The 12,243-nt window shown below is 48.3% G+C and overlaps 1 protein-coding gene across 2 annotated transcripts; it reads left to right on the forward strand.

Moving 5' to 3' along the window:
- The first annotated feature begins 5 nt into the window (after window positions 1-5).
- LOC105473943 (spermatogenesis associated 3) lies at window positions 6-12,012 on the forward strand. 2 transcript variants are annotated; one of them, XM_071073521.1, is made up of 4 exons: window positions 6-464; window positions 4,274-4,445; window positions 6,594-6,737; window positions 11,835-12,012. In XM_071073521.1, the coding sequence occupies exons 1-3, from the start codon at window positions 137-139 to the stop codon at window positions 6,697-6,699; spliced, it is 606 nt and encodes a 201-aa protein (XP_070929622.1). In that variant the 5' UTR covers window positions 6-136; the 3' UTR covers window positions 6,700-6,737; window positions 11,835-12,012. The 2 variants fall into 2 exon arrangements, with proteins under 2 accessions (XP_070929622.1, XP_011726482.1); XM_011728180.2 differs by having other exon boundaries at window positions 11,951-12,012.
- Window positions 12,013-12,243: the final 231 nt, after the last annotated feature.

Genomic DNA, 12,243 nt, shown 5'->3' on the forward strand with positions numbered 1-12,243 from the left:
TGTTCTCTGTAGGGCCTGGGTCCAGTTGGAGGCCAGAGCCAGGCCTCTAGGGCAGAGGGCGAACGGCCCCTCCAGGAGGGAGCCAGGAGATTACGCAGCTCCATGTAGGTCCACGCTTAGGTTGGGAGGATCCACTATGAAGAAGGTCAAGAAGAAAAGGTCAGAGGCCAAACGCCACCGAGACTCCACCTCCCAGCATGCTAGCTCCAATTCCACCTCTCAGCAGCCTAGTCCTGAATCCACACCACAGGAGCCTAGTCCTGAATCCACACCACAGCAGCCTAGCCCTGAATCCACGCCACAGCAGCCTAGCCCTGAATCCACACCACAGCAGTCCAGCCTTGAAACCAACTCCCAGCAGCCAGCATCCCAAGCCCTTCCAGCACCCGAAATCCGCCGCTCCTCTCGCTGCCTGTTATCTCCAGATGCTAACATGAAGGCAGCCCCTCAATCCAGGAAAGCAGGTGGGCTGTCTTCTAGCTTCAGCAGTTCCAGCCTTCCTGCTGATGGAGTTCCGGGTCATCCCAGAGGCTGGTTCTTGTAGGATAGTGATGCATGGTTAAAGTGTATCCTGGAGCTGTGTTGTAGAGTGTGAAGGTTTTTGTTTTTGTTTCCACCCAAGAGACCAGGGTTCCTGGGTTTTGTTATTTCTCATCATCCTGAGTCTCATTGAAGACAGCCACACATACATATAAACATTTAACTTGGTTCTATAGTAATACTTGCTCACTAGGAATCAGCAGTGCCATGCAACTGCTAAAAAATAAAAACCAAGGATGCATAAATAGAAGCATATGGTTTAGAATAAGGGAGGTGATGATCCTGCTTTATTCTGTCCTCATCAAGCTATCATTTTGGGCTATAAAAGATGCCTGACAAACTAGTCCAAGGAAGATAGTTCAGGTTGATGGAGGATGAGAGGGATCAGGGAGGCCATTTAGTGTATGACAGCCGATTGAAGGAGTTGGAGGATGTCTGTCTGTCAGGTGGAAGATGTGAATAGACTTGTTCCTTATTGTCCTGAGAAGTCTAAGGGCCTGATATGGTTTGGCTGTGTCCCCACCCAGATCTCATCTTGAATTCCCAGTGTTGTGGGAAGGACCCAGTGGGAAGTGATTGAATCATGGGGGCAGGTCTTTTCCGTGGTGTTCTCGTGATACTGAATAAATCTCATGAGATCTAATGGTTTTTAAAAAGGGAGTTTCCCTGCACAAACTCTCTTCTCTTGTCTGCCGCCACGTGAGATGTGCCTTTCACCTTCCACCATGATTATGAAGCCTCCCCAGTCACGTGGAACTGTAAGTCCAACAAACCTCATTCCTTTGTAAATTGCCCAGTCTCAGACATGTCTTTATCAGCAGTGTGAAAACAGACACATACAGGCCCAGGGATAGGATAGCCAGACAAAATACAAGACTCTTAGTTAAATTTTAATTTTACTAAACAACAAATAATATTTTTAGTATGTGTTTCCCAAATATTGTGTGGGCATCCTGTATTTTTATTTGCTAAATTAACAACCTTACCCATGGAAGACATTAGCGACAGACAGACTTTGGCTCAACATAAAAAACTTCCCAACAATTAGCTCTGTCTGAAAATGGAATGGCTGTCAGGAAAAGTGGTTCCCCATCTTCTTGGGAGCCAAACAGTGTCTGAATAAGCACTGGATTGTGTAGAGGGAATTCAAGTGGAGTTCAGGAGGTGGGCTGGTTTATACTGCTAACAATAATGGTGATAGCAAACTAACATTATCACTAAGCATTTACTGTGTACCTAGCATTCAGCTCAAGTGTCTTAATTTTCACATGTGACAATCCTATAAAAGTTCTTCCATATCATCTCCATTTTATAGATGGGGAAACTGAGGCTCATAGGAGTCAAACAAGTTGCTCCTGAGCAGAGGCTGGTAGCCCTGAGAAGGGAAACCCGCTCTATTCTGACTCCAGAACCCTCACTCTAAACCACAGCACTGACCTTTCCATTCCAAGAGGCCTAGGAGTCTCCACAAGAGGAAGAACATCTTTGTCCAAGCAGCTCCTGGATCTGCTGTGAGCCAGTGCCCATGGCTCCACAGCCTCGAACAGGCCACACTCCCTGGGCCACAGTTTACCCCCCGGGATTGTGTGAGCATAAAAGAAAGAAGAGATGGAGATGAGAGTGCTAACTGCAAGGCATGCCACGCCAATGATCCTTCCATGGCCAGGAATCAATCCCTTCTTGACATATGATAATGATTTTGAGCACCATACTATATGTTGTAAAGACTGTGATCATCAGCCACTGAGAGAAACATTTCCGGGTTATGGTCTTCAGAACTAGTAGAAAGCAAAACTTTCCATTCCCAAGTCTTTTAATGATCACATGTGACTCACACTCCGAGAGGAATTTGGCCCATTGAAGAGGCAAAGCAAGAAAGCAAGAAACGGTGGTGGCTCACCAGTGGTTACAGCGGACACCCTATACTTCTTCCAAAGGAATTCTCTGCAGTAGAAAGGAATGTTGGAGATGCAGGATAAGGGCCTGAGTGTAAAGCATGCCATTTTCTAAAATCCAAGCCTTTTTGTGTACAGAAATATTGTAGCTCAAGAAAATGCCAGTCTTCCACTAGGATGGGTATAATCAGAAGGATGGACAATAACAAGTGTTGGTGAGGATGTAGAGAAGCTGGAATCCTCATACACTGTAGGTGGGAATGTAAAATGGTGCAGCTGCTGTGGAAACAGTCTGGTGGTTCCTCAGAGGAACATGAAGTTACCTTATGACCCAGCAATCCCACTTCTTGGTATATATCCAAGAGAATTGGAAGCATATTATTAAGCATATTAGAAGCACACCAAAACTTGTACACAAATGCTCAAAGCAGCAGCATTTGTAACAGCCAAAAAGTGGGAACAACCCAAATGTCCATCAGCTGATGAATGGATAAACAAAACGTGGTATGAAATACCACAGTACAATGAATATGGTGAAATACTATTTGACAATAAAAAGAGATGATGTCCCATTTGATACATGGGACAACATGGATGAACCTTATAGACATTTGGCTAAGTGAAAGAGTCCAGTCTCCCAAAAACCCACACATCGAATGATTCTATTTACATGAAATGTTCAGAATAAGCAAATGTATTGCCAAGAACTGGGGGAACTGGAGAATGGGGGGTAACTGCTCATGGAGATAGGGTTTCTTTTTGGGGAAATGAAGATGTTCTGAAATTAGTGGTGATGGCCACAAAACTTTGTGAATATACTAAAAACCACTGAGCGCTCTAAAAGGGTGAACTTTATTGCCTGGGAATGATGTCTCATTTGAAAAACTTTTCTGTAACTAAAAAAAGAGACAAGTCTTGCCTTTAGAATCCCCTCTCCTCATTCCGGGAAAGTATGTGTCATGGGCAAGTCTAAGCAGAAAGTGTACCGAGTCTGCCAGGTTGACTCTCCGTTTCACGCAGCTTAGGGTCAGAAGAACCTGTAGCTCTGTCAAGAAGCCACAGGGCTACAGATAGGAAACAGGAGGGAATAATCCAGCCAGAAATTATCTTGCCCGACCACAGAGGGTATCATCTACATTCTGCTGGGATCCATACCAGAGGAGGACAGAAACAGAAGATAAGATCGGGACTGGAAACTGGAGCTGTGGTTGTCTTCCGGATGGATCACTATGCTCTAGATCAATGGAACATGGCAGCTCCAATTCCAGGAATCCCAGTGCAGCCTCTCCTGGGGTGGGCAGTCACCTGAAATTCCATTTTCACTGAATTAAACGTGAGAAAGCCTGAGTTGAGAAAGCCAACTTCTGCAATCTACTCCCCAGAAGGGCATATCCCTTAAATTATCTGAGCCTCAGTTTCCTTATTTGTAAAACAAGAGCAACAGTATCCCCTTTACAGGATTACTGTGAAATTAAATGAGATGGGCACGCTAAGTCCAAAGCATCCTGAAGGCGTAAGCCATGACACCATCAGCACCACCTCCATCATCATCACGGTTGTTGTTGCTACTCCCAGGTAGCACCAGTATAAAACAGCCATTTTCTCATGCAGTCAGTCTTCACTTCTGTTTGGTTAGAGAACATTTTGTGGGAGAACTGCCTTCCTTGGGTAGTTCATTCCCAAATCCTCAATGATGCCTGGAAAAAATCCAGGATCTGCCCTGGTAATCCTGCAGCTGCTACTGTTTTGGGGGGCCTTCTCAGACTGTGTTCCAGGCTCCCCTGCCCCCACCTCCCAGAGCAGGTACCTCCCTCACCTCTTTCCTTCTGTCCCCACAGGGCCTCTGACTCGCGCCGGCCCGCATTCCTGCTCCTGTGCCACTTGCCCCTGCAGCTCTGCTTGCTGGCGTCGTCTGGGGCTGTGCCATAGCCGCATCTTCGATGTCCTTCTGCCTCGGGACTGGCAGATGGCGCCAGGGAGAGGACTCCCCAACCTGCTCACCTTCTACAGGTTCCAAGCGTGAGGGGCTGGAACCTCAGGGCACACAGTTCCCAGGGCCAGGCTCTGCCCCCAGACCTTATTAGCAATCAGTATCATTCCTCTTGGGAATCCCAGGCCGAAGGAAAGCCTTTTCCTCTTTCCTTTGGCCACTTCCTGGACGTTGGCAGGCAGGGCCCTTTCTGACCAGCCCTACCCACTGGGTACCCTCTCCACCCGTACAGAGAGGTGCCAGTTTTCTTCCTCACTGGGATTTGCCTCCTCAGTGGCTTCCTTTTTATTTTCTCCAGAGATGCCCTCCCCTCCTCGGAACACTCTCCCTCTCAGCCCTTCAGAGATTCCGAGTCGCTCAGGGCCTTTGTGTTTAAATGCTGTTTGGCCGTGCACCTCCGTGGCCCCTCAGTGGCCTGTGTCTTAGGCTGGGGCCTAAGGTTCCTGATCTGCCTATGAATGTCGCCTAGAATTTAATGATAAAAAACTACTTGTAATTCATATGCCTCCTCCACACAATAGCAAGACCTCAGCCCCCTTCAGAGTGTGCTGAGCTCTTTCTGGGGGTCCCCATAGGCGACGTGTGCCCCAGGCTGGTCTGTTGGTGGCAGCCCCCATGACATCACCCATAGTATCTGTCCTTCCTTCCTCTTCCCACAAAGCCACCAGGAGCAGTGTCATGGCTGCCACTGCCCTCATAGGAAGACCCTATCCCTGCCGGGAACAGACTGGAGATGTTCCCGTCTTTGGCGCTGCTAGGTTACATGCATGGGCCGGGAGAAGGGTTGCCATCTGTACCACCTGAGGGCCTTACAGATCTCAATGATAGAGGCCCTTCCACTTGGCGACTTCATACCCCCACCCCAGGAGCTGAGCCCCCCAACCCCCATCCTCGTCCTGTTCCACTTCCCATCCTCTTCCCTACCCAATCCCCTCTCCTTTCTGGAGCTGAAAAACTCCATCTTTCCTACATATGGAGAGAAGCAAATAGATACCGGGGCGTGTGGGGAAAACATACTTGGAGCCAGAAATACTCCGCCACCCAGTAAGCCCCGTCAAGGAAAGGTCTACCTGCCACCGTTAGCCACACCCCGCCCATACACTTAGTACTTCCATCCATCCATGGCCAAATTGTGCCATGGGTTCTTATCGTTTTAAAACCAGCAAGTGTTATTGAGCGAAACTTACTATGCAGAAGACATGGGGGACTGTGAGGGAAACCAGAACAGGGAACTTTACCCCTAAAATTGTTGCAGTCTGCATGGAGAGCTAAGACCCGTGCATTTAGAAACCAAGATGCAAGATGCAAAGAGCCGTGTGTCCTCTGGGAGAGGCTCCAACAGGAACCTCTGAAAGGTTCCAACAGGAACAGGCTCCAACAGGAACCTCTGAAAGGTTCCTGTCAGCAGCATGTGAGCCGAGTCCAAAAGGATCTTGAAGCCCTCTCTGGCTTAAGATGAAAAGCGGGAGCAATCTAGATGCAGGAAAAGGCAAACACAAGGCTCAGAATCAGGAAAGAGAGCAGGGAGGGACAGGGACCATGTCTGGTCAGGACAAGATATACAGTTTTAATGCTGTTCTACTTTTAGCACCCGCATGCTTTTCTCAACAGAGTGTAATGTTGGCTTTTGGCTTTCAATCCACATTCACATTAAACAAGAATCCTTATTTTTGTAGGATTTTTATCAAAATGGGTATTGCATTTTTTGAATGCCCTCCTCACAATTATTGCCTTAATCATCTGTTTTCCTTGCCTTTGTGTGGGTGTAATATATTATTTCCCAAGGTTCCTTTCTCTCAATGGAGTCAAGTGATAGAACCTACCTCATAGGGTTGTTGTGAGGCTTGAAGAAGACACCGGGTGTGAAGTGTTTAGCACAAGGCCTGGCTCACAGCAGACTTGACCACCTTCCTAACCTGGTCCCCCTCTGAGTGTTCAGGGCAGCTGGCATCCCAGGCCAGCTCACCCTCCGATCCTCAGGGGTCTTTCAGCAGGGACTTTTTGGAAGGGTGGGAAGAATTAAATGTTCTCTTAAAAGGAGTTTGGAGAGGGGGAAGATGGGTATTCCTGCAATCCTGAGAGGGCCACTTAATTTCCACTTTCTCCTGCTCGTAGAGAGGCACCGAAGCCCAGCTTCCCACCACCCTCACTTTTGCTTTGTTCTACAGAAAACCTTCAAGAAAACCCTCCAGTCATCGTAACACGTGTCCTCCAAGCCCTCGGAACTGTGGCTGTGGCTCTGGGGGCTCTAGGAGCTGCCTACTACATCACTGAATCCTTGTGAACAAGCCCCTAGGCCCACGGTCCGGCAGGTATGTGGAGCGTTCTGTCCCTTCGAATGGAGGTGGTCTTTTCAGGTGGAGCAAGCCCCGGCCTCTCAAGAGAAGCTTGACAGTGGAGTGACCCCCTCCTGGCCTCAGAGTCAGCCAGCATGGCCCTCTAGGGAAGACCTGATGCTCTCAGATGCTAGACTCATTATTATAATCATCTGAACAGAGCCCCCACCTCCGCTGCCCTAGGATGGTTTCCCTGGTCACGGACCCTGGACGAGAGGAAATAGGAGGGATGGGGGCAAAGGTTCCTACCCATCTCGGACCTTTCTCCCTGCCTTGAAAGCTTGTTTCCTACCCAGTCCTACTGGTCCGTCACCCATAAAGCCCCCTTCTTCCATGAAACCTTCCTCCATCTTCCCAACTTCAATGATGTCTTCCATCTTCTCAACCCCTGTCCTCTCCACCTGTGCCTCCTGTGTTGTGGATGATGCTGTTGTTTGCCTGTGGCCTGTCTCCCAGCTGTCCTGCAAGATCCCTGAGGGCAAGGGGCATGGCTCACACAGCCATCTTCCCTCGCCCCTGGAAGCAGAGCCTGAGACTGGGGTTGGATGGACAGGGTTTATTGAGGAGGAGCTCTCAGGGAGTGAGGGAGGGAGGGAGGCAAGAGGAGGCAAGGGAAGGAGCTGAGAAGGAGGAGGCCAGACCTCAGCTTGACCCTGTGGGGGCCCTGGAACAAGAATTACAACACAGTTAGTCTCAGCAGAGGGGAGAGGCTTGCCCTCTGGTGCTCCTCCTTGTCAGTGCTTGGCTCTAAGGGTTGGGTAGGGACTGCATGTCTTTGTGGAAAGAGCAGCTCCCTTTGGGCTGAGGGCACTTCCCTAGAGGAGGGGCAGCTCTGAGCTGTTAGCAGCACACTCACAACTCGCAGGAGTTGAGCAGTGGATGCACCAGCCCCAGAAAGGGGATAATCATCGGTTTTCCTTGCCTTTGCAGTGGGCGTAATATATTATTTCCCAAGGTTCCTCTCTCTCAATGGAGTGAAATGATAGAACCTACCTTGTAGGGTTATTGTGAGGCTTGAAGAAGACATTGGGTTTGAGGTGTGAGGGTCTGGGGGGGCGCCAACAACTTCCACAATGATCCCCTTGCCACATCCACACTTAGCAAATGCTTAATAAGTGACAATGGGGATGATAGCATGGGGGTAATGAGAAGCATTTCACCCTACTTCCAGACCTCCACTAGCCCCAAGAGTTGATAGGTGATGGGACTGGGAGAAGATGTTCAGAATATCTCAAAAGCCAAACCCAGAAGGTGAACTCCAGGGACAGCTTACCATCCCTTCATGTGCTCTGTGATGCCATGTCCCATGTCTGTGGCAGAGGACATAGTAGTTCCTTAGCTGCTATGCTATTTCCTGAGGCATTTCCTGAGTGGCAAGAACCTCAGTTTCCTCATCTGTAAATAGGGAAAATTACAGTACCTTCCTCTTGAGCCTGTTGGGAGAGGTGAGATAAGGTGTTAGAGGACAGAGCTCACTGCTGGGGGGTCCTGTTGCTGTTGTCAACATGGATGTGGTGGGAAGGATGCCAGCTTTGGAGTTAGAGCTGCTGGCTCGTTTCTTGACTCTGCTGCCTGATAGCTGGGTGTTAGAGACATGTTTCTTAATTTCTCTGACAGTGTCATGTCTAGTGGGGAGAATAATAACTACCTCCATGGGCAATGGTTTTGAGGATTAACTGAGGGGATGTGCAGAAGTGCCAGGCACAGGACCTGGTGACAGGGGTGGGTGGATGCTGGCCATTGGCAACGTGACGAATGCACCCGAGTTAAAGCATTTTCTCTTCAAAATTCCTTGCAGCAGAACCTAATGGTTGTGAGCTGGAGTTCTGGAGGCAGGCAGGCTTGAGTCATAGGCCTCTTCAAAACCCAGTATTTCTGAGGCCTGGGGCAAGTTCCCTAACTCCTGATGTCTCATTTTCTTTTCATTAAATGGAGATAATAATAGCACAGCTCTCATTGGATTGTTGGGGAGATTGAGTGGAAAAAATGCATGTAAAATACTTAGCACAGTTCCTGGCACAGAATAAGCACTCAACAAAGCTACATCACCAGCAATACCACCACCATCAGCACCATCACAATTATCACCATCATTCTCATCACCATCACCATCATCATCACCACCACCATCATCACCATCATCATTCATCATCACCATCATCTGCATTACCATGATCATCACCACCACCATTATCATCGTCATCACCATCATCATCACCATCATCCGCATTACCATGATCACCACCACCACCATCACCATCATCACCACCATCATCATCACCACCATCACCATCATCATCATCACAATCATCACCACCATCATCACCATCACCATCATCACCATCATTACCACCATCATCATCACCATCACCATCATCACCACCATCACCACCATCATCATCATCACCATCACCACCACCACCACCATCACCATCACCATCATCATCACCATCACCATCATCACCACCATCACCAGCATCACCACCATCATCATCACCACCATCATCACCATCACCATCACCATCATCCTCATCACCATCACCATCATCACCACCATCATCAGAATCATCTGCATTACCATGATCATCACCACCATCATCACCATCATCATCATCACCATCACCATCATCACCACCATCACCAGCATCACCACCATCACCATCATCCTCATCACCATCACCATCATCACCACCATCACCAGCATCACCACCATCACCATCATCCTCATCACCATCACCATCATCACCACCATCATCAGAATCATCTGCATTACCATGATCATCACCACCATCATCACCATCATCATCATCACCATCACCATCATCACCACCATCATCACCATCACCACCATCACCATCATCATCACCATCACCATCATCACTACCACCATCATCATCACCATCACCATCATCATCACCATCACCATCATCATTACCATCATCATCACCACCATCACCATCATCACCATCATCATCACCACCATCACCATCATCACCATCATCATCACCACCACCACCATCACCATCATAACCATCACCATCATCACCACCACCACCATTATCACCACCGCTACCACCATCATCACCATCACCATCATCACCATCATCATCATCACCACCATCACCATCACCATCATCATCACCATCATCATCATCACCACCACCATCATCACCACTGCCATCATCATCATCGCTATCATCACCACCATCATCATCACCACCAGCATCATCACCATCGCCATCATCACCATCATCACATCACCATCACCATCATCATCACCATCACCATCATCATCATCACCATCATCACCACCCCCATCACCATCATCATCATTATCACCATCATCACCATCATCATCACCATCACCATCATCACCACCACCCACCTCTATCACCAGGCCCTGCACCTGGCAATTCTGCACATCCCCTCAATCTTTACAACCATCACCCTTGGAGGTAGTTGCCATCATCACCATTATCATCATCATTATCATCATTACCGTTTGTTAAATCAGTGACTTTGGATACCTGTAAAATCACTTAATATTTTTCTTTAAATTTGCTTACTTTTTGACTGGGAATAGTGGCTCAAACCTGTAATCCTAGACCTTTGGGAGGCCCAGGCAGGAGGATAACTTGAGCCTGAGAGTTTGAGACCAGCCTGGGTAACATACCAAGACCTTGTCTCTACAAAAAAAAAAAAAAAGAGTGAGAAGAAGAAAAAAGATTAAAAAGTTAGCTAGGCATGGTGGCACATGCCTGTAATCCCAGCTATTTGGGAGGCTAAGGTGGAAGGATTGCATGAGCTCAGCAGTTGGAGGTTGCAATGTGCCATAATTGCACCAAGGCACTCCAGTCTGGGTGACAGAACTCTTGAGACCCTGTCTCAAGAAAGAAAAAAAAAAAAAAAGGCCGGGTGCGGTGGCTCACGCTTATAATCCCAGCACTGTGGGAGGCCGAGGCGGGCAGATCACGAGGTCAGGAGATCAACACCATCCTGGCTAACATGGTGAAACCCTGTCTCTACTAAAAATACAAAAAAATTAGCTGGGCGTGGTGGCGGGCACCTGTAGTCACAGCTACTCAGGAGGCTGAGGCAAGAGAATGGCATGAACCCAGGAAGCCAAGCTTGCAGTGAGCCAAAATCACACCACTGCACTCCAGCCTGGGCAAAAGAGCAAGACCCTGTCTCAAAAAATTTTAAAAAATAGGCCGGGCACAGTGGTTCACACCTGTAATCCCAGGACTTTGGGAGGCCGAGGTGGGTGGATCACCTGAGGTCAGGAGTTCAAGACCAGACTGACCAACATGAAGAAACTCTGTCTCACTAAAAATGCAAAATTAGCAGGGCATGGTGGTGCATGCCTGTAATCCCAACTACTCGGAAGGCTGAGGCAGGAGAATCGCTTGAACCCGGGAGGCGGAGGTTGCAGTGAGCTGAGATCGTACCATTGCACTCCAGCCTGGGCAACAAGAGCAAAATTCCGTCTCAAAAAAAAAAAAAAAGAATATTAGCTTACTTTTTAACTGCCCAGGGAAGAACTTTAGCCAATGAAAGTCTCCTGGGCACCTGTATGAGAGTCACGGTGAGGGAGGGCGATGGGAGTGCATTGTGGGGGTACATTAAGTCGTGCTGAGCTTGTAGGCTCAGCTCTTAATTAACAGGCAGTTTGACATCCTTCACTGTCCAGGGAGCGAAGAACCATCTGACGACAGTGGCGTCTTTCCTTTTTAGGGAAAGATGCTTCTAGAATATTCTTTCCTAAAGTTTGGTAAACCTCTCCCTTGGCATCTTCCTCAGCTGAGGATGAGGCCCTGAAAGCAAAGGACTTCTTTCCCAGCCATTTTGGGCATTGAATGTGGTCAAATCACTGCAGTGTAGCTTTTGGGGGGTGAGACTCCATCATAGCTGCAGGGGACCCAGGGAAGGCGCTGGCACCGATGAGATGAGCAGGAGCCAAGCCTGGCCACGCGCCTGGCAAAAGGCGTTACAGCCTGAGGTGTGTGGCTGAAAGAAAGAGTGGATGCAAGGAATGGAAGAAATTTGAATCCTAAATAATTTATTTCTCCACAGAAGGATCATAGTTGCTGAACCCTCACCTGTGAGGCTGTGAAACTGGAAAGCCACAGGATTCCAGGTCACATGGGGTATTGTCTAAGCTGATTGGTCTGTCCTTGTTTTTCTTACAGATCCAGTTTCCATCAAAGGACCTGTCTTGTCACTAAAATTTAAAAAAAGAAAAAAAAAAGAATTCTGTTTCTTTAGCACATTTTACTTTAGAGACATAAAAGCTGGACTTGGCAAATGGCTAGGAAGGGAGGTGTGGGGACCCCGGTGACCTTTTGAGCCGCAGGTCAAGCAGAATTGGTGCCTGTCATTCCTGTTCAGAGCCACAGACCCCCGGTGGAGCAGCTTTCTCTGCACACACTCACAGAACACAGTGTTTGCTTTGGATGTTCTCACTCTAAATGAAGGGATTATA

This window comes from Macaca nemestrina, chromosome 11 (genome assembly GCF_043159975.1).
Source record: "Macaca nemestrina isolate mMacNem1 chromosome 11, mMacNem.hap1, whole genome shotgun sequence".
In the NCBI taxonomy this organism is placed as follows: domain Eukaryota; kingdom Metazoa; phylum Chordata; class Mammalia; order Primates; family Cercopithecidae; genus Macaca; species Macaca nemestrina.

Bases quoted from the DNA above. Each gene is read 5' to 3' on its own strand.
- LOC105473943 (XM_071073521.1), top strand. From the start codon at position 137: ATGAAGAAGGTCAAGAAGAAAAGGTCAGAGGCCAAACGCCACCGAGAC. The intron at 465-4,273 runs GTGGGCTGTCTT...CTGTCCCCACAG, and splicing joins CCCTCAATCCAGGAAAGCAG to GGCCTCTGACTCGCGCCGGC. The intron at 4,446-6,593 runs GTTCCAAGCGTG...TTTGTTCTACAG, and splicing joins AACCTGCTCACCTTCTACAG to AAAACCTTCAAGAAAACCCT.